Source organism: Trachinotus anak, unplaced genomic scaffold, assembly GCF_046630095.1.
Source record: "Trachinotus anak isolate AG129_WGS33_773 ecotype Australia unplaced genomic scaffold, CSIRO_AGI_Tana_v1 ptg000021l, whole genome shotgun sequence".
NCBI classification, from domain to species: Eukaryota; Metazoa; Chordata; class Actinopteri; order Carangiformes; family Carangidae; genus Trachinotus; species Trachinotus anak.
In genome coordinates, this window is record NW_027273872.1 from 19835315 (window position 1) to 19861628 (window position 26314).

Below are 26314 nucleotides of genomic sequence, written 5' to 3' on the forward strand. Positions count from 1 at the left end.
AATAGTATTAACAATGTAAGTACAGTATAAGTGTTTTTGTAGAGAAAAAGATAAGAAAGCAACATCTCACATAAAATAATCCGAATATTTTAAAAGGCCCATTCCTATGTTGCAGAGTCCCACCACCACTATCACACTACATATCTCTCCCTCCCTGTCCCCCCCAGTGTGGAGCAGGTTTTCCTTCCATTGTGGTGTGTGAAACTGAGAGCGCCGATCACAGCGCCTGGCCAGCGATCCATTCTTCCTGGACAGATTGATGGAAAACAATCAACAGACTATACATCTTGCTCGGGCACAGCGGGTCATCGGCACTCATCCTGGACACCTGGACGTACATCCTGGGCTACAGCGCTGAGGTAAAGTACCAGAAGAGGCTCTGGGAGGGAAACTGGCCGATAGGAAGTGAGACGCCAGGTTGGGGGGTATGGGGCTGGCATGAAGCATACTGTCTGCGTTCTCACTTAGCAGAAATAATCAGTAAACAATGAATCATCAGTGAGGGCTGAGATCAGGGCGGCTGGAAGCTATACTGCTTGATGACACATTGGCTCAGCCTGCTGGGAGAGGAAGCCTGAGTATCCTTCACTGAGAGAGGAGCTGGTGTGTCTATTCAATTACGAGCAGCAACACAGGGAGCCGTGTAGCACATCGGCTGTGAGAGAGCACTTAGTGGGCCTTGCGCTAGACTGTCCACACACATCAGAGCATTGAGAAAACAAAGCCCTTGCTCCTGCCACACACACACATAACCATGCATGTCCAAATGTATAGCATCACACTGAGAGGCACACACTCGCACTCTTCACGCCTCATTTGAAAAGCAAATTGAGCGCATCTTCTAGGGCGAGTCACGGGCTAAATCCTGGAAAACGTTACTCTTTCCTCACTTGCAGCACCACACACACGTTCACACGTCATACATGAGACCTTTTCATATGGTAAATATATCTTCATTCTATTTAACTCCCCCTTCTATCTCTATCTCTCTGTCCTGCAATTTCCAACACCAAAAATGTCTTAAATAGCTCGGAGAGAAGTAGGACGCTACTCATTTGGGTCAGCTCTGGCCGGCCAAAACCCTTCATTCTGGGACAGAACAAACACTGACACAAAGGCAGAGGGAACGGCCAAGGAGAGCGGCCAGGTCAGGCAGGGAATGTCAAGCAGTAATGACAAAGCAGTTTACAGAGAAAATAGAGCTACAACTGAGCTATTTACAGTCGCTCCAGCCAAAAAAAAATCTCCCCATGTCATGAAACCCAGAATGTTTCACTGTAATGACATTTGTAAATTGCATTTTATATGCCCTAATAAACTTATTGCTACCTGCATTCAGCTGGGGAGCATTATCTTAACTACCTATAAAGTGTGATAGCAGCTCTGTTATAGTTTATTGGGGGAAAGAATTAAAACACAATGTAATACACACACACAATTGAGCATTAAAAATACTTATTTCCAGTGTGTTCCTCATTGTTTCCTCACCAGAAAACAAAAAAAAAACAGCTTGTGTTTTACCTGATATTTCATATTGGTGTAAACAAATACAGGTATAGTGTTTTTTTGTTTTTTTTTTGTCATGGGGTGTTCACAAATGAAAGCGAGCCTGTAGTTGGGGGGTGAGAGAGCTGAAGGTCTGGATGAGAGAGAAAGACGCAGCGCTGTTTTAGAGGCTCCTCGACCTCCAAACTCCCTGCTGTCAATCAGCGCAGCCGTCCGTCCCCTGGGGCCACGCTTTCCTCCAACCCTGGGGGGGGGGGGGGGGGGGGGGGGGGGGGGACCACCGCAGGGAAAAAAAGAACACAACCAAACAGATGCAGAGAGCTGCAGGTCAATGTGTGAGTGTGTATATGTGTGTGTGCTATATTTTTGCACGCCTGTGGATTCTTGGGCCTGTGCATGCATGCGTCTGCATATGTATTTGTGTATTGTGTACGAGTTTATCCGAGGATGAGAGCTGCATCTGTGCCTGTGTGTGTGTGTGTGTGTATGTGTGTGTGTTCTTATGCGAGTGTGACGCAGATTTGTGAGGCAGCCAGCACCTGAGGGAGGGGAGTTCTGCCTGCATATCGATGAGCCAGCAACTCTGCCTCTTTGCCCCTGAGCCCTGCACAAACACCACAACCAGCTCAGGGCCAGTCCTTTTCAAAGCCTCCCATAACATCTGATGCAGCTGTCCCCCCACCCACTCCCCCCCACCCTGAAGACTGCAGGAAAAGAGAGAGCATACACCCTCTAAAGAGAAAAGGGCCATGCTGACAATCACGGCACAGTCTGAGAAGATCTCTCCTCCCCTAAAGAGAAACACCAAGACAAGCTCAAGGAGGATCAGAAGTTGGTGCAGAGTAGCTCCTGTATCCCACCATATGGGTGACACTGTTTCTCTCAGAGTTTTGTGACTCTGTTTGTAGCTTCTGTCAAGCTAGTGAAAGGTGGTCAGAGACACAGCAGCAAACCAAATGTGAAAAAAAGTGAAGTAAAGGGGAAAAAGAATGACGATCCTGCATGAAATAAAACATAACAAAGATGTGGAAAAGATAAGATAAGATAACAGAGACCTCAATATTTGGATACCAGCAGATAAAAAGGAGATTACAGTCAGAAGAGTGTGTTTTCACCTTCTCACCAGCACAGTCATGGATATGAAAGTGAAACTACACTGAGGGGACGGAAGGCGCTGCCAGTAAACCACATTAGCATCAAATGCAAATGAGAAGGGGGCTAATGGCTGGACAGGTGCAGACTGGGCCTCTAAATGACACACACACATACATGTTTGCAGTCACACACACACACACACACACACACACACACACACACACAAATGAGATGGATGAATTAAACATGGGTGGGCTCGGCTTGGGGGGCTGGCAGGACTGACATAAAGTCAATGACATACATTATTCACTAGCGCACGTTAGCCCAGCCAAGACAACACATGACCTCTCACCCCAGGAAGTGCATCTAAACATAACAACCAAAACAATGACGGGGTTCCCCACTAGAGAGGGAGACAGAGTGGGGGAGAGTGACAAACAAACAACACATTAGCTGGGAAAATGCAACAATCCTCAAAACACTGCGAGTGGCAAAGTTTGTTCGTTCTTTCCAGATGTGTCAGGTGATCTGGGCTAACACCAAACCAGGTGCAGACCAGAGGCAGCTGAGAGGTGAACTAAAACCATTTAGTGTGTTTCTGGCCCACAAGTCCTAACTACCCACCGTGAAGCTGAGACTCAGGCCATTCCACTGGCTCACAGAACAGGAAACTGTTGGCCATGACATCATCCTCCCCGGGAGGAGCACTTCCTGCCTGACATTCTTCACTCAAGACACACACACACTCGCCAGGAAATGGCCTCTATCAACACACACACACTTCTGGGGAAATAACCAGCGTCGACGCGGATACACAGGCACGGACACGCATGCAAGGAAATGAGCCACATCAACAGCGGGCTGCAAGGAGTGTGTGCAAACGCAAACACACACAAGCACACACTCAAAAAACAGCAATAAACCTGAAATAACACCGTGTGTAAACCCCTCACCCCACCCCCTCCATACACTGTGACTGGAAATGGGGATCATGGGATATGCAGGGCTACCCAGTGGATCCTTATCTGTGGTCACAGAGAGTTTCTCTCCCTCCTCCAGAGAGGTTCTCCCTGCCTAGGGGACACCCTGTGGCAGGCCTGGGGGAGCTGGATGGGCAAGAAAGGGGCCACAGGACACAGGTGGTAGTGGAACACATGGGACCGGAAGGACAGTCATACCCCCAAAGCGGGTAGGACTGAGAGATTAGTCCTCAATTATATGGATGTCTATTAAAAACAACAGTTCTGTGGAAAGATAAATTTAAGAGAGGCTATGCAGAGTGTGCACGGGTGAGAGGGAAATGTGTTTGTGATTTGAGGCCCATCCAGGCGCGTGATAGACTGACTGGCAGTGGCTGCATATGATTAACCCCACGGTAACCAGAAGTGACGGAGAGAGATGGAGGTGGAGGTGGAGGTGGGGGGGTCCCCTCATATTATCCTGACTCTGTAAGAGGCTAAAGTGGACCACACGTGTTTCCCTGGGGAAGACACAGAGAGGCGCACAGGAGCCTCGCACCTTCTCTCACCTTTCAGCTGCTTCCCCTGCCTGAATTTCCATGGACTCACCACCTTGGAGGTTAAATACATAAAATATGGCATGAATTGTCTTCAACTTGAGCGCGGAGTGATTCAGATCAGATGGACCTTGAAACTTATCTAAGACAGTCAGAGATGACAACAGCTCTGCCATAATAGTCCTAAACTGCCAGAAAGCAGGACAGATTGTTTATGATGTTTCTTTCAACCTCAGTAAGAATCTAAGTAACGTTAAAGTGCTTTTTGCTACCATAGCCACAAACAAATGCTTCATAATTAAAATCTAATCCACATTGCTCCTTGTAGACGCTTTAAAGCCCAAACACATCCTCTTTTCAACAGGAGGCGAGAGGGAAGAGTGAGAGAGATTCTCTCGTTGAGCGAGCACAGTACCCAGAGCGCTGCCGATCCACACTGTACCAGATTTGTTCTCCTAACAATCAAATAAGTTTCTCATTAGCTGACTTTATTTTTCCTCATTCCTGCGGTTTTGCTGCAGTGGCCTGTTTCTCCCATCTTAACGAGAGAGAGCTAATTAGGCAATCAGACCCATTACTCTTCCAGAAGAGTTAGAGCTAGCCCAGCTAATTAGGGCTGTAAAATCTAATCATCTCTGTGAAACAGCAGAGGGCTAACGAGCCCTTATTTAACGAACTAAATAACTTCAAGGGTGGAGAGGGGCTGCTGATGGTATTTCTTTATGAATTTGAAGGAGGGGAACTCATGGTAATTGAGTCAGTTTCACCCTCACAGTTGTTTGTTTGTTTATGAATCTCTGATTATTACAACTGCCAAGAATATATTGGTACTAAATGAGCAAACGTATAAACCCTCCTCTCCCCCTCTTTAAAACAAGCTACCAACTCTGCTCCCCCCTCTCCAACCGCTCTCCTCTCACCTGACCTATTTTCCTGTCCAGAAAGAGTGCTGCTCGCTGGAGAGAAAAACTGAGATATTGCTGTTGTTTTTCCCTCCCCCTGTTCTAATTTGTTGTTCGTTAATGCTGCCCTCACACCTGAGCCACTGGGCGTCAGGGGAATACTGCCGAGAGAGCGGCCACAACACATGCTCAGTGTGGGAAAGCTGTTCACGTCAGAGATCAGCCTGTTTCATCCAAGTTTCATCTGCTCAAACTACGGCAACCTGAGGGGAAAGTTTAAACCCATGGCAGGGCAGGACTTTGAGCCCACGCAAAAGGCCGAGCGACACAGATGAGAAAAACTCAACAAGTCTGCACACAGGAAAACAAAAATCAGAAATATGGCACAGAGTGATGGGCAGGCGTGTTGTCTGAGGCCATGTGGTGGGGTGCAGCTGTCTCAGGGAGCGCTGAGGTGAGGCCTTCCGCTTCACTGGAGCGGAACGAGGGTGGCTCACACACACACATAGATACGTTCACATGCATACACACATGCATACACAGACACACACACACACACACACACACACACACACACACACACACACACAGGTAAAGAGTGGCTTTTGACAGAGCAGCAGTAAGAACAGGACAGCTGTGTTCATCAGATAGCACAGGTCACTGCCTCATTAACACTCACACAAATACACTCGAATGTGACAACTTCAAATCACATGTTAAAACCTAAAGCACCTACAACTATTTACCTGATGATGTAGTTGTTTGAAAATGTTATAGATCATAAGACAGTGAAAAGGTGAACCCCTGACTCTTCTGTGGAAAATCACTTCAGCATGTAAGTTTGTGCTCTCCTCCTCGTCCTGATCAGAGCAGCCTTAAATCTGCACGCTTCAGCAGTTGCTCAAGTATAAACAAATAATTTCCCTCACGCTGTTTGTCTACATGTGTGCCACACACATGCACACAGCACGAGCCCGACTATAAATCTACAGGGCCCTTCTTTTTTTTTTTTTTTTTCTGCTGCCTGGCCTGTAAATCATGTGAGCTGCTGCATCAGTCAGAGGTAGTTTATGACAGAAGAAGGGGAAAGGTGTACACTCAAAGAAAAAGTGTGTGAGTGTCAAAAGCAGCACGCAACCTTCAGTATCACACCCCGTCCCAGAGTGAGATTTATACACATAAACACACACACACACACGTGCGCGGGGCTGTAGCTGTAACCCTAACTGCTCATCAGCGAAGTCATCAGCCCAACCACACAAACACTGTCTGACCACACTTGACGCAGAGCTCCACTGCTCTGCGACTGCTCCTCAAAATCACACCAGTGCCACTGGGATATTATTTACTGCTGTTTCACACATTTTGCTCACACACACGATTACGGTTGTTGGAATATGAACAACCTGTGGCCTGCAGGTTACATTTTCTCGGCCAAATCACAAGTCGAAAAGTTGCTTTTATTTTGTCCGCATATTTCGCTAAGTGAAATTTTGTCATGATTTTATATCTGCGGTGAATCTCTGCAACATTTGCTGCCCTTGTATTCTGCACGCACATCTTGTTTTTGGAACAGTCATACGTGCTGTGTTTGTGTCTGCGATGACAGCGCATCATCACGTCAGCCGAGGTCAAAAGGCCAAAGTTGCTTACCTGTCGATGATGACAGGGTCTGATGGGGTCTCGTTCCTGTTGCCACAACTCTTCTTATCGCAGCATCGACTGCAGAGGCAGAAGAGAAGGGGGTGGGGGGGTCAGAGACAAAGGGGGAGTTAGTCACCGAGATGTGAACAACAGAGAGAGCAAGATAAGGTACAGGCTAAGACAGAGGAAGAGAGGCAGAGGAAGTCAGATGAGCGTACAGGAAAGAAAAAGGGGAGGAAGGGGGCGTGAGACTTTTGTGGAGGCTATGGAGAAGCAGGAATTTGGATTTCTTACAGGCTTGTGGAGGTAAGACGGCGGCTCTAGCGCTTACAGCAGGTGAGATTAACGGGGCGATTTTAGGGAAAGTTTGGAGGGGAAGAGCAAAAACAGTGAGCTTGAATGGGGCTGGGTACAAACTTGAATTAGCCTCCAGGGCTCAGGTTAGCTCCATTTCTGTCAGACATCACACAACCAGACATCTTATGTTCTCTATTTTTCCTCAGTGCTCGTCCCCTCCCTCTATCCCACCTCTCTCTCTCTCTCTCTCTCTCTCTCTCTCTCTCTCCTTCTCTCTCTCAGAAGTGGGTCACAGAGTGGTCCCACTGGACCTGGGGAGTAGTGCATGCTCGGTAGAAGGGGGTTGCATACTGATGTGACGAGTCCTTTCTGAATCATTTGACTGCGGCACAATGTAACAGTGTGTTGTGAGACGCCCCCTCCCCCTCCCCTCTCCCCAATCCCCCCAAAAATCATCACGTCTACCTTTTCTTTTCCGTTTGCCCGTCTGCGTGTACAGTTTGCATGTCTGTGTGTACCTGTGTCTGACTGCATGCGTGCATCCACTGTATGTGTGTGGGAGGAGATGGAGAGAGACATAAAAGAGAGTGAGAGAAGATGGGCGGGGGGGGGGGGGGGGGGGGGGGGGGGGGTTGACCCTCCCCCCTACTTTCTTGAGTCCCTCAGGACAGGAGGCTTGGAGAGCCAGATCAGATTTCTGATCTCGACCGTTTCCTGCAGCATATGAAAACAAGTGGTCTAAATTGCCTTGTGTGATAACCAGGAAGTGGCTACACTTTTGCCACCAGCCATTTTTCTACACGTAACTCTGCATGTATTTCTAGACGGCTGGTTTGTGAGAGACAATCACAAGCCGTGCAATGCTTCTATTGATTCTAAATGTACGCGACAGACTGTGAGGGCTTTGCTTGCTTACTACTTTTGAGTGAGCCCGCGTGGGTGAGTGTGTGTGTGTCTGTATTTTATGTGTAATTCGAGTCTGTCCCCCTCTGCACATAGCTCACTGTCAGGACACAGCAAACTGCATGTATTACACAGACTGAGGAGGATGGGTTTGAGTAATGAGCTTTTCCTTGTCCTAATTAGCTGAACATGAGAGGGATACACACACACACATATACACAGACACATCCCCACACACACACACACACACACACACACACACGCCTACCAACAGAAATAGGCCAGAGCCCATCTCAACAACCCACTTTGAGGAAAATGATAAGATTTCTATTGTAATTTAACAGTGCTCCTCATGTCTTTGCCCCCTCTTTACACCTACGGAGACACCTCCAACATGAGGAAAACATTCATCTTGATCTCGACTACGCAGAAAAAAGCGAGTGGTAGCTGAGTGTGTTTTGTCTTACCTGCACATGATCTCATGGGTCAACAGAACCCGACACATCTCTGGGTTTTTATCCTGGCCCTCATAGATGATTGCCTGAAGATGGAAGAAAATAACAGAAAATTCAAATGAAAATGATTTATATGTTTTTTTATGAGGCATGCTGGAAGGAAAAAATAAGTCAACCACGATGCAGGCATGAATAAAAAACACAAGTGTGTGTGTGTGTGTGTGTGTGTCTTTCATCTGGGAGTAGTGTTGTCAATCTGGCAAATGTGTGTATCGTGGGAATCCAGTCCTCCTGAGCAGGAACGCTCTGTTCTGACAGAGACAGTAACAGAGAAATTGTTTGTGTGTGTGTGTGTGTGTGTGCCAATACGTGCATGTGTACTCCTGCGTGTGCATTTGTGTTTGTGTGTGCACGTGTGTTTATATGCAGTGTACAGTGAGCAGTTGGACTGCCAGACTGGAGTATAGTGCACCATCTGGTCCATACAGCACAGCGTCCAAAAATCTAGTCTGGTTACCCCTCCAACCCCACTCAACATGCTCTCCAGGGCTGTGATCACCCTGCGCACACACACACACACGCACACACACAGCCATAAACATGCAAACACACACATTCACACATCCATGTGCACAACAGCCCCTCCTACTCCTTTCATTCTAAGGCAAACTCTCTTCAAGCCTAATGGCACTAGAGGCAGAATTGGCAAAACAAAAGACCTGATATCAAAACAGCATTGAAGAGGCTTATTTCCTTCGTTATCTAATTCATCCTAACGGAGAATTCCCTCAGTGTGCGCCAGCCCACATGTGCTGCTCTGTATTTCTTTGTGTGATTGAATTGGCCATAACACACTCTGGGATAGTTTGTTCTGTTTCACATTGAGGAAATGAGGGTCAAGGTCCTCAAAGAGTGAGCTGGCATGCATCACTGTCTCTCCCAAACACTAACACAACTGCTTCTGCACCTCACTGAGATATTCACACACTATATGTGCACAATCACACAGTCTCACACACCACACATACACATCTATGCTGCCTGACGCTTGTAAAAACACACACACACACACACACACACACACACACCATCCCCACTTACTGGCTGCTGTGCAGAGGCAGAGTATGAGGACACATGTCCTCTACTTTTCTGGGCCTCTGTAAATGTATTCCACAGGTAAGACAGGTCGTTTATCAAGGCGGCTGTGCTGTGCTGAAGTTGAGGGTCTCAGACACAGGCATGCAGCAGGGGCGAGGGGGGAGGAGGAGGAGGAGGAGGGGGAGGGTGGTTGGAGGTGGGGGTAACATTCAGACCAACACAACAGCCGAACTGATGCAGAGTTTTAATTCTGTGTCTTTTACCTGTTTAGTCATGGAGTCGATGAGACGAACATATAAGTCCTGCTCTGTCCTGATGCCTGCAGGGAGAAAGAGAGAGTCACGGTTAAAAGGGAACTCGCAGATTTCATGACACATCTGAGGGGACATTTCATATCACAAGTTCTATTCATTCTGACTTCCCCTGTGAGGCACTTCGAGAAAACAGAATGAGTTGCGTCCACACTTTTAATAACAACTTTCACTATTTGTTGCTGTCAGTTTGTCAGAAAATTAAATGTAGTCTTTACCTTGTTGATTTTATCTCACCAAAAAATATAATAAGAACTTAATTGTGAAAATGTTCACAGCAGGAAGGATCACACTTTTTTTTTCTAATTTAAAATTAATATAATTGTATTATTCAGTCAAGGCACCATGACTAAAAAATAAACATTAAAAAGGAGGATGGGAAGCATTTTATTCTGCTGCCTTGGGTTGTATACTGCTGCCAAAGTAGGCTGACCAGAGAAGATATGTTTATTGTAGAAAGCAGCAAGCACAACATAATAATAATAATAACAACAATAATAATAATAATAATAATGTTATTATTATTATTACTATATATAACATGTAATACATACAATAATAATAATAATGATAATAATCTGGTGCTAATAAAAGTAAAGTGTAAATATCAAAATTTAAAGCAGTTTTACTAAACAGACAAACAATCTCTGATCCTTCACGAAAACAATTCAGTTAAATAAATAAAAGACAAAGAAGAACGGTCTGAGCTGGTGAAACATTTGTTTCCTAAGTTTCCTCACTTTGCTTTGGCGTATCGTTCACTCACTGCTTTTGTTACTGCTCCATAAAAATTATGGAATCCAAACTCACCGTTACTGTAGAGGAGCTGAAGTCTATAATGGATCCCATTGTTGGTCTTTTCCCCCGTCGTTTCCTATGAAAATTAAACCAAACAGACCGGGTCAGAGCGAGCAAACCATCGCCTCCTGGGACTTTTACTGCGCCTCCACAACTTGATATTTATAGGTTTCCAACATGTTGTGTCCCTCTAACTGTTCTAAGACTTAAATCACTTCACTTCGTTTCTATCATCCACACAGCCAGAGCAAAGAAAAATAGCTGCACTTTACAACTTGAACAACTTTTTCTTTGTGTTATTTTAAATATATTTCTTAATGATTTGATATTTTGAAAAAAAAAAAACCCACTTCGCTGACAAAACAGACCTATTCATAACTTTATTAACCTTCACTGGAAATACAAATTGTTTCTGATGTTGCCACAGACACTTAAACAAATATATAAAATAAAAATAATTTGACATTTTTATTATTTCCATATCCAACAAATCACAGCTTTATGTTAGAACGTGTTATTAATATAGAGCAACAGTGGAGGGACATTTGGATCTAGTTATTAATAAACAAGCCGATACTGAGCAAAAAAAAGCTGATGAATAAAACAAACATCTAAAAGCTGTTAACGCCACTTGTAGACAGATCAATATTACAGTTGATCGACGCCTCGAACACTTATATTGATGGGTGTTAAAAAGAATGAAACATCTCGACTGACAGCACCTGCAGGACTAGGCTACACGCTGTGCTGAACTGTCATAAAAAATATGAGTCAATATCATTAGTGGCAACTGGGTACAAAAGTCTCTTTTTATGAACTTGATTTACACCGTCGTGTAAACGAGTCCAAATTTGATTTTGAAGGTTTTGTAATTGTGAAGAAAAGGAAAAATAATTTGAAGTGTGTAAGTCTTTCAGGAAACCACATGTAAAAATCACATCAGGGAAGCCTTCAGGACCAGTGATCCCTGCTGTGTGCGTCTGGCCACTTTGTTAACACACGTCTGGTAATTTATCACTGTGGTTTAACAGGCCAGAATAATGTGTCACACATCAGCCAACGCACAGCCACTATTTATACACTATACGCTTGATTACATCGTTTTTATTATAAACTGTCATGTGGCGAAAGGTACAAACTCACCTTTTCCTTCTCTACAAAGTCAACGAAGGTGGTTCTCTCTATTTCCACCGGCTGACCCTGTCTGTCGTATAAAGCCAGGACGAAGTGGAAGAAGTTGGACTTTCGGAGGTTGGAGGGCGGCTGCTTCTCGAAGTGTGCCCGAGCAAGACCCACTCCGCTGCGGACACAAGCACAAACCAGCAGCGCCCACAACGACAGCGATTAAAATCAATTCAATTCAGTCAGAAATACAAACATGAGAAAAAGACCCGCTTTTAAAATCCAAGCTTGTTTATGCTTCAACCACTGTCCATGATAAAACCCGCAACTACTTATTATTTAATTAAAACATCTTTCTACCGCGAGCAAACACACGTTACAGCTTAATCAGCAACAAATAAACAGATCAGATAAAATATCACGCTGCAGGCCCGAACCTGTTAAATATATTAATTTATAATGCAAGCATAATTTTGACAGATCAATTGGTGTCACGGTGGTGGGCCTGCAGTCGATAAAAGTGTGATTATTTTCATTTTAAAACTCACCATCTGAATTCAAAGTCTATCATTTTATTTTATTTTGTAAGAAAAAAAAAAAAAAAACCTGCCAAATTCAACCGTGAAAAAATATTTCTGCCTGCAGTCTATGAAAAGTCACCCAGTCTACTTGATCACAGCCAGAAAAAAGAGAGAGACAACCACCTAAGTGAGCCGAAAAGCCCTAAACACAAACTCGCAGCTCACTTTTCCACGCACTAAAGTTAACCTAAGCCCCACATTTAAACCCTGAAAGCCTGAAGTGCTTTGAGACAGCGGTGCTTTCCGTCCAGAAATGTGTTAACCCACTCTGAGCCTCATACACCATTCAATCATATCGGACTTTGAGCTAAAAACTTATAAAGCCGGCGGGAACAGAGGTTATCCAACAACTCTACGTCCTCTGGGAACGCATGCTGCCCCAAGTGATGCAGCTTTAGCTCCGCGGATCTTAACGCGTCTCCCCCCGGTCTCCACGCCCCGGTGTCAGCGCAGCGCCAAGGCCGCCTCGGGCTCACCTCTGGGCGGCTGTGTTGGCGTCCAGCACACCGGCGCCCTGCATCCATGTCCGAACTGCGTTCATCCCGGCCACCATGGGCTCTTCTTTCATACTACTCCCACTCCTCTGGATGCTCTCGTGGATGCCAAACATCAAAACGCACCTTCACACTGTCGCTATCTCTCTCTCACTCTCTCTCTCTCTCTTTCTCTCTCTCTCTATCCTCCTCTCCTTGGCTCCCTCCTTTTTTCTCTCTCTCTCTCTCCTCCTGCCTCCCCTCCGCTTGCGTCTGTTTGATCGCGCTGTCAGAGGAGCAAAGTGGCGTGGTCTATTTCACTTGGCGTTTAGTTGTTTCTCAAAGTAAACAAAAGATGCGGCATGTGGAAGGAAAAGGGGAGCTGTCAGCATCCAGGGTTAGCTGCACCTCATGTCAGCGACTCCAGAAGAGAGCGAGAGAGAGAGAAAAAAAAGAGGGGGGAAGAAGCAGCAGCTCTGAAGATGAACAACGTAAGAGCGATGAAAGGGGGAGCGCAGGATGAGAGGCTGCACTGAGTTGGCGACAGTCCCCGGGATCAAGGTGCAGCTGACAAAAACACAAGCGAAATGTCAGTTTTTGTAACAAACAGTCCACAGTGAGAGAGAAAGCCAGGAGATGAAACACGTTTCACCTTCCTTTCGCTCCGTTTCTTTATTTACAAAGTCCTCTCCTCTGCTCAGATGAATGAAACGGAAGATTACGCGCAATTAAGAGGCAGTCCTGGGCAACAGCGGCTCCGCTCCGCGTCAGCTCCTGCTCGGGTGATTTGCGCTCTTTTCTTCCCTGAGGAATCACTTTGGACCATCTCTGGGATGCCAAACAGGAGAGAACTAGTAGGTGAGGGAGGCGTGGTCTACGAGGAGAGCAGGAACGCCCCCCAAACACAGTTAATAACACGGACAATCACTTGTCCACCAACCCGACCAGCATGCTGCCCGCCCGCCCGCCTGCTGTCCCCGCCTCGTCCCACGCAGTGTCCCGCCCCAGCCACTTAGAAGCTGTGCGCGGTGTGTGTGTGCGTGCGTGTGTGTGTGTGCGTGTGTGTGTTTGCGCGCTCATGTGTGCCGGTGTGCCTTTTTGTGCACGTCTTTAGAGTTTACAATTAATGTAACCTCGACTATCAAAACACCAACTGAGTTGGTTTAATCCGTCCAGTTTGCACACAGAGACTGAAGGGCAGAGTGAAGGGGAGACCCGGGCAGGTTGCAACATCTATCGTCTGTTTGCTGCGTTGTCACTGGAGCTGCAGATATGAAAATGTTCCCGCATCTGTCTGCAAAACAAGACGAAACAGAATCCGATCAAATTTTTAAATGCGCGTCAGATAAAACCTGTTTTGTCTCATTATTATGAGACAAAAACGCACCAGAGCACAGTGAGAGAACAATATTTAGAGGGACAGCTGCACCACTTGTGTGCAGATTTAACTGTTCATTTATGCGCATATGTGTTACATTAATTCAAAATCACCAACTCATACATCCATATCTTAATTTTCCCCGTTGCGCATGGGCGTTTCTACTTGAACCACTTTTGAAGAAATACAAAACTGACTTTATTTGAACATAAAATGGAATTTAAATGTTGTATTCTCTCGGAATAGCTGAATCAACTGTGTCGAGCAGTCCAAGTGTTCATTCAGAGTATCAACTCTGGCAGATTATGAGCTTAAGAAAAGTTTCAGCTCACCAAAAAGCCTGGCAGCCGCTGCACACATTTTTCTGTTACAGCCCGATGGTTTGAAATTAGCTTTGATTAGATGCATTACATAAATCTTGCGGGACTAAGTGTTGAATCCAACATAAATATGAGGATTACAGCTAAACTGTGCTCTGTCCCGCTGTCCAAAAAATTAGCAATCACTCAAAAATAACTGCTCAATAACAAGACCGAAAAAAAAAAAAGTGTAACAAAAAATTTGCATTGTTGTTCACGGTAGCATGAAACTGCACAGCGGGGTTACACGCATGAAAACTGCTTCTAAGTCCATTTTGCAGAGGATGTTGCAGCTCTCCTCATGTTCACCATCGGTCCTGGTTTCCCCCTCATCATTACAGAGTCATTTCTAAATTGTCAAATTGAATTGTCTGGGGGCCATCTGTTCAATAAGTACTGTTTGGTTAATTATAATGAAATGGAAAGAATGAGAGAGCGTTTTTTTTTTGTTTGTTTTTTTGTTTTTTATCAGGAGGGCATCTCTGAAAATTAAGATTTCTATCAAGATTTCCTGAACTGAATCAACTTGACACGTTGATATTGTTGGTTTTACACGTCGTTGACAATGCACAAATGAAAGCCTCAAAAAATGGCAAAAAATTCCAGCACAATTTGTTCAATTTTGCATATAATTATATTGTTTGTAATTATAATAATCTGAATCGACTCTTACTTTCATTTTAGCTATGGTATGGTATACTTTTTTTTTTGTAATTACACCTACATCCTCATCTAGTGTCCACCCTGCAGACTGAGACATGAGGGTCCCAGCCAGTTGCAGAGTCTGATAAATGCCATAAACGGTCAAGGTTAGACACCAAACCCCCACAATCGTCTCATCATTGTCTTTAGCTGTTTATTTATGTCTCCTGCTGTGGGAGGAGAAATGTGAGCACCCACATGAGTACAAGATACAATAAATAGTGATAAATAAAAGCAACGCGAGATAAAATGTCTCTCATGCTCACACACACTGCCTCGGGTTTACAAACACACACACACACACACACACACACACACACACACACACACACACACACACACACACACACACACACATACGTTCAAAGTTATCCTTCAGCACATTTGTTTGATTGTGGCCGGGTCTCTCGCCATGATCTGTCTGCCTCGGTCGGCATGCGGGCCGGCGCGAACACTCGGGCCCCCTGGGGTGGCATATATTTATATCCCCGAGCTCCAACACACACTGTTAGCCCAAATATCACTGCCTCAGTGTCCAAAAACAGAGATGTCAGTTGGGGCCTGATGATCCAGACATGTTAATGCTGTGATTTACTAACTCCATGGTAGCCAGACATAAAGGTTTGCAAGATATCTCTGGCTATTAAGCAGAGGCAGGAATGCGCACGCCATGTAAACGATGCAAAGGTGTGTGTGTGTGTGTGTGTGTGTGTGTGTGTGTAGCCTGTATATGTGTGTATACGACTTATGTTCAAGTGTCCACATATGGGAGGGCTATTAAAAATCCGCTGCGTTATAACTCTATTAGACATTTTGAAGTAAATGATCAGAAAGGCGCAGTGGGCGCTGCAGTCCGCCTCCTGCACAACCACCAGATGTTCTCGTAAATCAAAAGGTTGAGCTGATGATAATAATGGCCCGATTGAATTGAAGACTCCTAAAAATGACTAGTTGTAAAAAAAAAAAAAAAAAAAAAATCAGGCATATGCTTATGAGAATGGGCCTTATGTCTAACAATATGCTCTCTAGTCGACATGAAAGGAGACAAATATAGATGTTAACTATTTAAATATGTAGACAAGATACCAGCAGAGTGTGATTTCTTTGATATCCACATAAAAGACCAATGTTATCGTGGGTGTGTATATTTAAACAGCTTCTAAAACATGCAAGGAAACATTTCTCCGCTACTAATCTGACAGAAAATGCAGATTTAAAAATGAAGGAAAATGAAAAATAGCTATAACCAACTTGTAATAAATAACAGATTGGGAATAACTTCCTACGTGTGACCTCTCCCATTAACTTCAGGTCACTGGAGGATCTATCAAGCACAACCCCTCCTCCCCTCGGTGACAGTTCCTGGTGCAATGTTGCCATCTAGTGCTCTTGAAGAGACATTGCAAGACGGAACACACTATCAACATCCACGGGTTCAGTTTTATTCTCAAATGTAGCACTTGCATAGTAAGTAGCATGCAGATAAATGCCATCTGTCCAAATTGCTGTTTCTCTGTGCCCATTAATTACTGTGGTCAACAAATGTGAACAAGGTCAATGAGAGCGTAGATTCATGAGAAGAACAAGTTGGGAATGTAATTGGTCTTGTAAGCAACATCAGAAGGTAAACTGTTAGAATAAATCATGTGGATCCAGTTTAACCCTCCAGCCACCAACCATAGCAGCAGATGTAACACCGAACGTGTTTAAGGGGAATTTACCAAAGTCCTCCCCAAAATTCTCAATTGTGTTGTTCTTGTTCTGAGTGGATACTTCTCTGTTTTGAGTTAAGTTTTTAAGTCAATGATAGGTTGAGTTTTCAGTTTCTGTAGGGAAAAGTTACCAGTGAAGGCAGAGGTTGAGCTCAGCATGACTAAAACATGGACCATTTTTCTGACCATACTAAATATTTGAATTGTAACAGATTATGTTGTTCCTAATGAAGAATGAATACAATTTTAGGTATTTTTAGGACTCAAACTGACTGAGGCTTCATTTTGACCGGTTTAACCTCTTTGGCTTGTGACGCTTTAGAATGAAGCAGTGTCTAATTGCAGCTCTACCTGCCACATTTTTGTTGTATTAAATAATTTTTAGAGGCCAAACAGACCGAGGTTTATCCCACAATACAGTAGCAAAATCTAAGGTTAGAGGGGAAAAAATGATGACATTTATTCTTACTAAATGGATATACAGTACAGTATTTCTTCTATAGCATGTAGTGAGACACTCATGAATGTGACTACTGGGTAAAAGTAGCTGAAAGTTCCTCATTACTCTGGTTAATTAGACTTAACAATTTTTGAAAATTCCAACTGTGAAAGATGTCCCACATCATCTAGCATGATCTAGCTATGTTCACATTTCTCATATTTGTAAAAATATGTCACAGCCTTGCCTCGTCAAGGTTTGGAGCTCTCTTCTGACTGCATTTTATGTAGCCCACTTAACTGAAGTTAAAAAAAAAAAAAACAAAAAAAAAACAACAACAAAAAAACCTTTTCTCTCTAGTTTGTCCACAATTCTCAAGGTTACTTCTCTTCAGCAATTCAACAGGAAGAGCTCAGTGTTAAACTGGCATCACCAGGACTTGGAATCCCATCACCACTATCACCACTGTGTTCTATGTTAAGCAATGTGCTTTCACTTGTACCCTTTGGCCTATATTATACTGCGTGTTTTTTCAGTGAAACCACTGAAAAAACACGCAGTATGTCTGAATAATAATCACATGTGCGGAAATGCTGAACACACGAAATTGTTATAGTGATACTCGAGCCAAGGTCGTGGCTGATTCACCTATAGTCATATTGTACAACGAATTATCTACATCACTGTCGCTTCTGTTGCTGGATTACTGCTTGTTTTAGATTATCCTGTCTTTTGTCCTGTTAAACATACTGTAAACTAGAGATTAAATGATTAGACACTTAAATCATTTCAGTAATATTTCAAGCAAAAACGCCAAACATCTGACAATCCTAATATTAGGATTTGATGCTTTACTTTGTCATATGTAAAAGTAAACTGAACAATTATTATTATTATTTTTTTGTTATTATCATCATTATTATTATTATTAGTTGGACTGTTGAGCAGATAAAACAAGCAATTTGAATATGTGAACTTGGGCTCTGGAAAATCAGAATAGGCAAATTTCACTATATTTTGATAATTCTTAGACAACACAATTATTTCATTTATTTAAAAAAACAAACAAACAAACAAAAAAACAGATTCATTGATAATTAATGACAAAAATCCTTAGTTGCAGCCCTATGTAAAGCTGCCAACACACATTTCACTATTAGTATTTAATCAGAGACTGAAATTTGATTCATGTTGTGATATATTATACAGTGATTTAGATGTAATAAGATGTAATGTCAGAATATTTACCGTCAGCAGTGCCACACAGAACTCACGTATCTCATGTTTCCCAGGGGGAAAATGGAAAAACTAAAGCAGCAACATTTCCCAAAAATGTGTCAACAGCTCTCTGTAATATAAAGCACACTATAAAAATCAAAGGTCAGCAGTGTAACGTTTAACATATTTGGTACGCTCTGAAAGTGCTTACATCACTTAACCTCTTCTGCTTTTATGACAGGGAAGTGAAGAGAAGGTTAACCACAACCTCCTGACCAGCCAAGCTACAGACCAATACTGGGAAGTGTGGGTCTGTAGGTCTTGTTGTCCTGTTGTTTATTTGGGCTTTTCTTACATGTGACAAGGAATTTTGGTAATAAACGTATCTGTGTATCCAGTTTACAAATAACTACACTGGAATTTCACATTGTTTGGATCTGCTTTTTTCTTCTGTCTCTGAAGGGTAATTAGTTGTCATAGAACAATAATATAGTGGATTCAACTATTTTCCAAAACACTTATTCTTTTTTCACTGGTAGCCAAAAAAAGATGATGTTAATATATCAAAAATGTCTCTAAGACCTCTAATGTCTGTTATAAGAAATACAAATTCAGATCATAATGCACCATTTCTCATCTTACTTGTGTCTGGTATATTTACTTTATCCACTGAATTATAGAACATTCTGTAAATGGATGATCACATAGGTTTTAGTTGAAAAGACACAGATTTTCCCAGTTTCAATTTTGATTGTCTTACAACCTTCCCAGGCTTTGGAAGGAATTGTCGTTATTTTTGGTTGAACTTTCATCGTTCAGTGGATAAATCTTAATCAGATCAGAGGATCCACACATGAGTCCCTGGTGAGTATGGTCACCAGTTAATGGTATAATGCAAGGGATTTCTACGAAAACCAATATTATTATTTCACTAACATTATGTTGATATATGCTCATATTTTTCTGGTTACTTTCATTTAATCTCACAAAAATCTGACAGAAATCGCCAATTGTTTCGTCTGCTCACAATTCACGTCCACACTGCGGACACGACCTGTGATGAGCGGTAAATACACATCGCTTTATGTTAAATTGTCACAAGCCAAAAATCTTAGCAAGACATAGCTACTAATAATAGGTGCGATGCCAGTAACTGGCAGTAATACATAACAATAGATAGGTAATTGTGGAAAGTTAAGAAACACACAGTGAAAAAAGAAAAGAGCAGTGGTACTAAAGTTGAAAGCAATGACTAACTTATAGCAGCAGACACATCAGCCCCTTTTGTGGTTTAGAGGTCAGCATCCTGCTATTTGCATTTAACCATCAATATTCTGTGGGTGAGTTTCCCCTCACAGGAATGTTTGAAACAAAACATATTGAGGAACTCTGTCTGAGCTCAGCTTTCATTTCACGGTGTGTTCAAGGAGTCGTAATAGTCTTGACCATTTCCTCATTTACATTAGTTTATAGGATCTAATTTTACAGATTTTTGTCAGCTGATCCAAAGCAAAAACCGTGTAACTGTTCATCACCCTAAATGCTTTTTAAAATGTAATGCAGATGCAGGATGAGACAGTGTGTCTTAAAATTGTGATTTGGCGGTACATCTGTCCAGTCCATAGTTGCACCCAGGAGAATGACAGTGAGACCAAGATTGAGAAAGAATGCAACACCAAAACTTTGTTGTCTCTTGGCAAGCAACAAAGGAAAAACCACACACACCATATCGTCATCCCGAGACCAGGCATCAGACCAAAGCCTAACGACACTTCTGTGATTTGCTGTAGAGGAGGAGAGTTTCCACCAAAAACCACACTCTCACCTTACTGGTCAGGGAAAAGCCATAAAACCGTGAGAAAGCTGATGACATTAAAAACTTGATGCTTGTTGGTGGAATAGAAACAACTATTTAGGTTTCTGTTCTCTACACAAAGGTACAAGGATGTTTGGACTGTACATAACAGGTCTCGTTAAAGGCTGCTGAAAGGGATTTATGAAAATTTGGTGCAATAGACATCAAAAGAATGAATAAAGTCTTTGGGAACACACTTCATATTTAATATCTTAAACTACATCTTCCTATTACAGCCTGGACTAGGATGAAGCTGCAGATTTTTATTGTAAAAAACAAACGAGAATCCAATACTCAGCAAAAGGATGTGTGGCAAAGTGATGTCTGGGCAAACAACAAAATGACTGCTAAATTTCACTTTATTTTTTCACCTTTTAAGAACAGTTACATATTACAAATGCCATAATATAAGATGAGATAAATTGGGCCATATAAAGGCATGTAAATAAATATAACTTCTTGAGATGACCAATGTTTGGATTCACCTGCCTCTGTTGCTCTTGTTTTTTTGCTTTACTGATGTTTGTTCTTTTTGTTCTTCTTGTTTCTCCTCAATCTGTAAAGGAAGACAGATAATAAGGAAATTAGTCAGAAATAAATCTAATCATACTCAAAGCTAGCAAGCAAAATGTATTTATGTAGCAGAAATTACAACCTCCTAGCTTGATGCTGCGAAGGCTGCTCTAACTGTGTGGCAACAGTCTCATAACAAGAGCAAAACTCACATTCATTTTCACAGAATTTCAACTGAATCTCTGACCATCAAAACACACCACAGAGAATAGAGAAATGTCTTTGGTAGAAGCCAAGAGTAAAGAAACAACAACAACGGGAACAGGCAGGTACAGACAGCAGACAATACAGCAGCTACCGGTTAATAGAGTTTAGTTTGCAGGCAGGAGGAGAGTCACACCACAGGCAAAAGGCATTAACACAGAGTACCACTTATGGGAAAAAGAGCGTAAGTAAATGTCCCATGATACACCACTGGGAGGCACTGACCCGAGGTGGCTCCACTCGCTCCACTGTGAGTTACAGAGAGCATCCTTAGCTCGGACACAGACAGCCTTGGCCTTGCGCTTGACTTCAAATTGACAATTGTCTGTCAAGGTCTAAGAAAGAAATATTACATATCAGTCACTAATGTTTTTCAATATTTACCCTTTGTCATGATTTTTTGTGTGCAGTTCAGTTATGAATTGAGGGATTTCTTATCGTTTGATGCAAATATTCTGTGGGTTCCTCTTACCTTTGGTGCTTTTGAGTCAGTGCAAGGGTTGTCGCACCTTCTGCATCCCCCCCGTAGCTGTGCAATCTGGAAAGTGAGGGGGAAGTAGGAGTAGGGACTGCTCCAGGAGCTCGGGTAACTCCACTCTATCATGGATGTGTTGACTTTACCTATCTTCACCTTGTCCGGTCTCACTATCAAGGATTAAAGCAAAAGATTGAAGACTGAGATGAAAACAAAAAACGTAAAGAGAAACAACTATGAAACAAAACAACAAATGAAAGAGAACACTGTTATGTGAAGAAAATGTTTTCCCAGAGATGTCTCACCTATCTCTGACAGGAAAAAATGTTTAGAGTAGCTCTCCACCAGGAAGTGCTCAGTCCTCACATAGACAGTGATGTAGATCCGCTGGCTCTCCTCAGCGAAGGGACAGTGCTGCTCTTCCAAGCAGGAGATCCCGTGTCCGCTCTCGTCTACTGAACAGCTGAAGTTACTCTGACCTGTGGAGCATCTCCAATGCTGGACACTGGTGTCCAAAGAACACCGGGTCTCTTTGTCATCAGAAAAACTGCATAAAATAGAAGAAAGATACTTTATATATATATATATATATATATATATATATATATATATGTGTGTGTGTGTGTGTGTGTGTGTGTGTGTATACAGTATATACATAGATATATAAAAATTCAGCTGACACAGATCTTGTAGTTTTGGCTTTGATTTTTATACCGAGAAGCTGTAACAACTTCTCAAGGAAAAACAGGTCAAGGAGCATATACTGATAAAAGTACTGCAGAAGCAAAAATATCAGATCTCAAGACATGGACATGACTTTCAAAAAAATATAAAAAGTACTTTGTTATGGTTCCTTGCATGAGGAGGTATTTATGGACGTCGCTGTGTAGTCTCAGCTCTGACATGAGTCTGAACACTGTGTTATTACTGGAGAGGGAAACAGAAAACATTTCAGCGGTTTGTGAACTTACCGCCAAGCTTTGATAAATGCTACTTTGCCAACACGACTTCTGTGCCAGGTCCAGGAGCAGTGGAACTCTCCGCTGTAATTCTGAGCAGAGCACTTCAAATAATCGTCTAATGAAAAGAAGCCACACAAACACGCCAACACAAGACACACAAAACAAACAAGAGGTAATTAGTCAGTTGAAATACTTAAAAATGTTCCCAATTCTAGTGGTTGTCTTAAATCTGTCTTAAATGAGACCGTACCTTGATCATCTTTCACAAGAATCTTCCTCCTCTTGGTGTCGTCCTCTTGGATCAGGACCACAGTGTGATTGATGAGAGATCCGTCCTTGCTGTGGCAAGTGTAGTTGCCCCCTCCTAAGCTTTCCTCCAGCTGCACTAAGTATGAGTTTCCTCTCTGTGCCACCTCTACTTCGTTCTTCTTCCAAAAAATATCCTGCCCCTTGTTTTCTGTCCTCATCACTTCCTCCGGTGACCCCAAGCAGCTCAGGGGTTGTTTACCCAAAGAGCCATCCACCTCCACAACCAGAACTAGCAGGGGTCAAACACACACACACACACACACACACACAAACATCAAAAAAGTAATGTAATATTATTTGAAGTTGGAGTAATATACTTTCATAGAGATCAAACCTACTGTTGGGGAGCAGAGTCCAGTAGCTCCTGGGATTTTTGCAGAAGACTTGTAGAAATGCAGACATGAAGATGCTACAGACAAGTAACTTCATCTGAACGTTGGAGAGCAGACAGAGAGGGAGACAGTGGTGGTGACAGGGATGTGAAGAGGGGAAAGAAAAGAAAAAAGGGGAAGAAAAGGAAGCCAGAAGAAGTGAAACAACAAATTAACAAAATTGGTGCAGAAATGTCCCTTGAATGCACACTCCCACAGACATTACAGCTTGATTTCACAGGACAAAAAGCCATAAAATTGCTGCTGTAATGAGTCAGTACTATAATATAAAACATCGGCACTGTCAAAGTGATGGTAAATTAACAAATAAAGCAAAACCAACGTGACATCAAAATCAAGAGATGGTACTCATACATCATAGCCTATACCAAAGTTACAGAGAAACACTAATTATGTTTTACTACATCAAGAAGAAAAATTTAATGAAAAAAACTAAAACTGCATTTACAGTAAAGAAAAATAGATAGAAAATCTCCAGGAATCGTTTTCAGGATCCTGACAATTTCTATCACATTATCCTGACGATAAAAGTCAAACCAGCTGATTGGCGTCATAATGCCTGATATCTTAATATCAATCAATCAATTCATCAACCAATCAATCGATTGATCTCGCACCATAACATTAAATAAAGTTAAACAAGTAACCGGTTAACTCATCAGTCAAAAGTCATCTTACCTTGTCAACTGCGTCCAAAATCAATGGAGATTCTGCGCCTTCAGTCTGACTTTTATGTTAGTGACACACTGAGACAGTTCAGAGCCAAATTTCCCCATATGCTCCAGAATAGAAAAGTCCAGAGGGACTTCGCTTTCGAGGCGGGCGTCCACATGAACAGAGGTATTCAGCCACCTTTTTTACTCACTTCCCACTTGAGAGACTCGTAGATTAATGCACTAATCCTTTTTTTTTTTTTTTTTTATGACCCTGACACACCGCAAAACACAATTACTGCGTGGGTGTTACTGGGCAACTTTACGGTTACTTTTGTTTGCGAGCTCTTAGTACTGTAATCTACCTGTTTGTTTACTTTCAGGTTTGGCAGGATGCTTCCTATTTCACTTTCAAGACCTATTGTTAGAGTGGCACCTGAAAGACGTGGCTGCGAGCAATAGTTCAACACCAAGCCTTAAAAAATTCTGTCTCCTTGAACCGTTTCCCATGACACAGGGTTTTTTTTTTTTTTGTTGTGTTACACTTCAGTTCTCTTACGAAAACAGAGATAAAAAAAAAAAAAAAGATATATGGGCTATAAATGTCCATATGTGTAGTAATACTTGAACATGCATAGGAAAAAAAAACTGTTAGAAGTTTTATCATCAACTATCATGTTAGAAGAAATTAGGTCTACGTGCATCTACGACATCACCTAGTCAATATAATGACACAGGTAGGAAACAGGCTACGTCATAACACTGGGCCTGAGTTTGAGGGAAGAAATTATTCTAATTGAAAAGTTAAAAAAGTTAAAAAAAAAAAAAAATAATAATAATAATTTTAAAAAAAAATACGTACTTTGGTGTCCTCTTTGAACTTTGGAGCTTTCCCAGGAAAAGCTGCTGCGTTATCCCGGGAGATTCAGTCGTCCTTTAATTGCTCTCGCACACCAGCAACAACAGTAACACTTCCGGTCAAGTCGTCAGAATAAAAGGACGTTCGCCACAAACGCTAATTGATAGCAGAAAACTTCAAATTATCACAAAATTGTGCTTTATTATTATTTTTTTTTTGTATCAATTTTAAGAGATATAAAAGTAGATCTAGATCTTAATTGATTGACAAGTGGTCTATGAGTTAAACACAGATGAATAAATTAAATATTGTTTATTCATCCATTCATTGATGTTACCTCACTCGTTGTACAGCACAGGTGTTCCGGTCACTTTGGGTTTATTGCTCTATGCTGCTAAACAACATCATGGTATTTTGATGATGTTTTCTGTTTCCCCATTTGAATTCTCAGCCATTCCCCTAGATGTCTACTGTCTATTCATGTTTTTGGATCACACGTCGATGAACAATAGGCAACACTCCCATGTGTACAGTACAGAAGGAGGCGAGGCTGGGAGATTTTTGGACATGACAGACTGTAATGGTCGTGGAGATTTCCTTTTCTCTCCCACTCTGGTGTCAGTTAACACTGTGTGTGTGCACGTATGTCAGGTGCTTTTACCAATTTAGTGATGTTATTGTATTCCCATTATTATGAGGAAACATTAGAGTGTTGTGTGAATTGTGACACTTCTGCCATTTGTTTTTTATAGACTGAGGCAAAATTCCATCAGATCAAACAAATTCCCATTGAAGAGTCATTAGGTTAAAAGCGGCATTAAAAAGAGAACATGCACATGTGCACACTGATGTGTTGTAGCATGTTGTGGCAAGTTATTTCCACGACTTATTAATTTCTATTTTTTGTTTTTGTTTCAGCTCTTTTCAATTTCTATTCGATTCCGATTTTAATACGTTGAAATCTTAGATGAAATAGTAAAGACCCCACGTGCCTCTTCTTCAATATTCCTTATATCTATGAACTATATTCACGATAGCATCTGATAATATAATAGCATGTTGTTTATCATTACAGTATCACAATGATGTCATCAAAACCTGTCAGTCTACATGCCATTTAGTGGTGTGTGTCATCCCACATGACAATCCGCAAGTTATAGCCACACAAAACTCTGCCTCTCAGAGAGCAATCAACAGGTGACGCGGTGTACAGTACTGTAACAAAATAAACACAAGGGAACAGGCGACACTTTACATTTGGGGAAGAGGTAACAAACCCAGCCTAGCCCAGGGCACTGTTCACCATCATCCTTTAGACTTTCACCAAGAAACACAACCTCAAAGTGAAACCAGGGAAGGGAAGAAAATTAAATAGGTTGGCCAAGTCAAAGAAGAGTGTGATGTCTGGAGGACTGATAATCTGGCAGTTGTATGACAGAATAATAAAAAGCACAGCAAATGGGGCAAAGATATTAAGATAAGAAAAGCGAAAAGAAACATGAGCATGTCAGAAGATAAGATCT

General features: G+C 42.3%; 2 protein-coding genes across 7 annotated transcripts in view; both read right to left on the reverse strand.

Annotated features, from left to right (window-relative positions):
• The window catches only part of ebf1a (EBF transcription factor 1a), a 55448-nt gene extending 41777 nt beyond the window's left edge, over positions 1 to 13671 (reverse strand). For 3 of the 4 annotated variants that reach the window (XM_071457718.1, XM_071457719.1, XM_071457721.1), the window contains exons 1-6: positions 12705 to 13104; positions 11669 to 11825; positions 10538 to 10601; positions 9680 to 9735; positions 8331 to 8404; positions 6673 to 6741 (exon numbers count right to left, since the gene is read on the reverse strand). In XM_071457718.1, coding sequence (XP_071313819.1) covers positions 6673 to 6741; positions 8331 to 8404; positions 9680 to 9735; positions 10538 to 10601; positions 11669 to 11825; positions 12705 to 12838 — 554 coding nt within the window. In that variant the 5' untranslated portion in view covers positions 12839 to 13104. Of the gene's footprint in view, positions 1 to 6672; positions 6742 to 8330; positions 8405 to 9679; positions 9736 to 10537; positions 10602 to 11668; positions 11826 to 12704 lie in introns of all 4 variants that reach the window. The other variant, XM_071457720.1, reaches the window with a different exon arrangement.
• A 6941-nt stretch (positions 13672 to 20612) lies between these two features.
• il12ba (interleukin 12Ba) lies at positions 20613 to 24939 on the reverse strand. Of its 3 annotated transcripts, none has more exons than XM_071457723.1 (8): positions 24795 to 24939; positions 23226 to 23316; positions 22829 to 23116; positions 22588 to 22693; positions 21922 to 22163; positions 21614 to 21786; positions 21367 to 21476; positions 20613 to 20920 (listed from the first exon to the last, which is right to left on the reverse strand). In XM_071457723.1, the coding sequence occupies exons 2-8, from the start codon at positions 23314 to 23316 to the stop codon at positions 20878 to 20880; spliced, it is 1053 nt and encodes a 350-aa protein (XP_071313824.1). In that variant the 5' UTR covers positions 24795 to 24939; the 3' UTR covers positions 20613 to 20877. The 3 variants fall into 3 exon arrangements, with proteins under 3 accessions (XP_071313824.1, XP_071313823.1, XP_071313825.1); XM_071457722.1 differs by lacking the exon at positions 24795 to 24939 and adding an exon at positions 23958 to 24752; XM_071457724.1 differs by lacking the exons at positions 23226 to 23316; positions 24795 to 24939 and adding an exon at positions 23958 to 24752.
• Positions 24940 to 26314: the final 1375 nt, after the last annotated feature.

What these genes read in the sequence shown, in the direction of transcription:
- il12ba (XM_071457723.1), bottom strand. Translation starts at nt 23,316, where the DNA reads ATGAAGTTACTTGTCTGTAGCATCTTCATGTCTGCATTTCTACAAGTC. An exon ending in CTGGACTCTGCTCCCCAACA is followed by an intron (nt 23,117 to 23,225) that starts GTAGGTTTGATC and finishes GACCCCTGCTAG; the next exon opens with TTCTGGTTGTGGAGGTGGAT. An exon ending in GCATTTATCAAAGCTTGGCG is followed by an intron (nt 22,164 to 22,587) that starts GTAAGTTCACAA and finishes TATTTTATGCAG; the next exon opens with TTTTTCTGATGACAAAGAGA.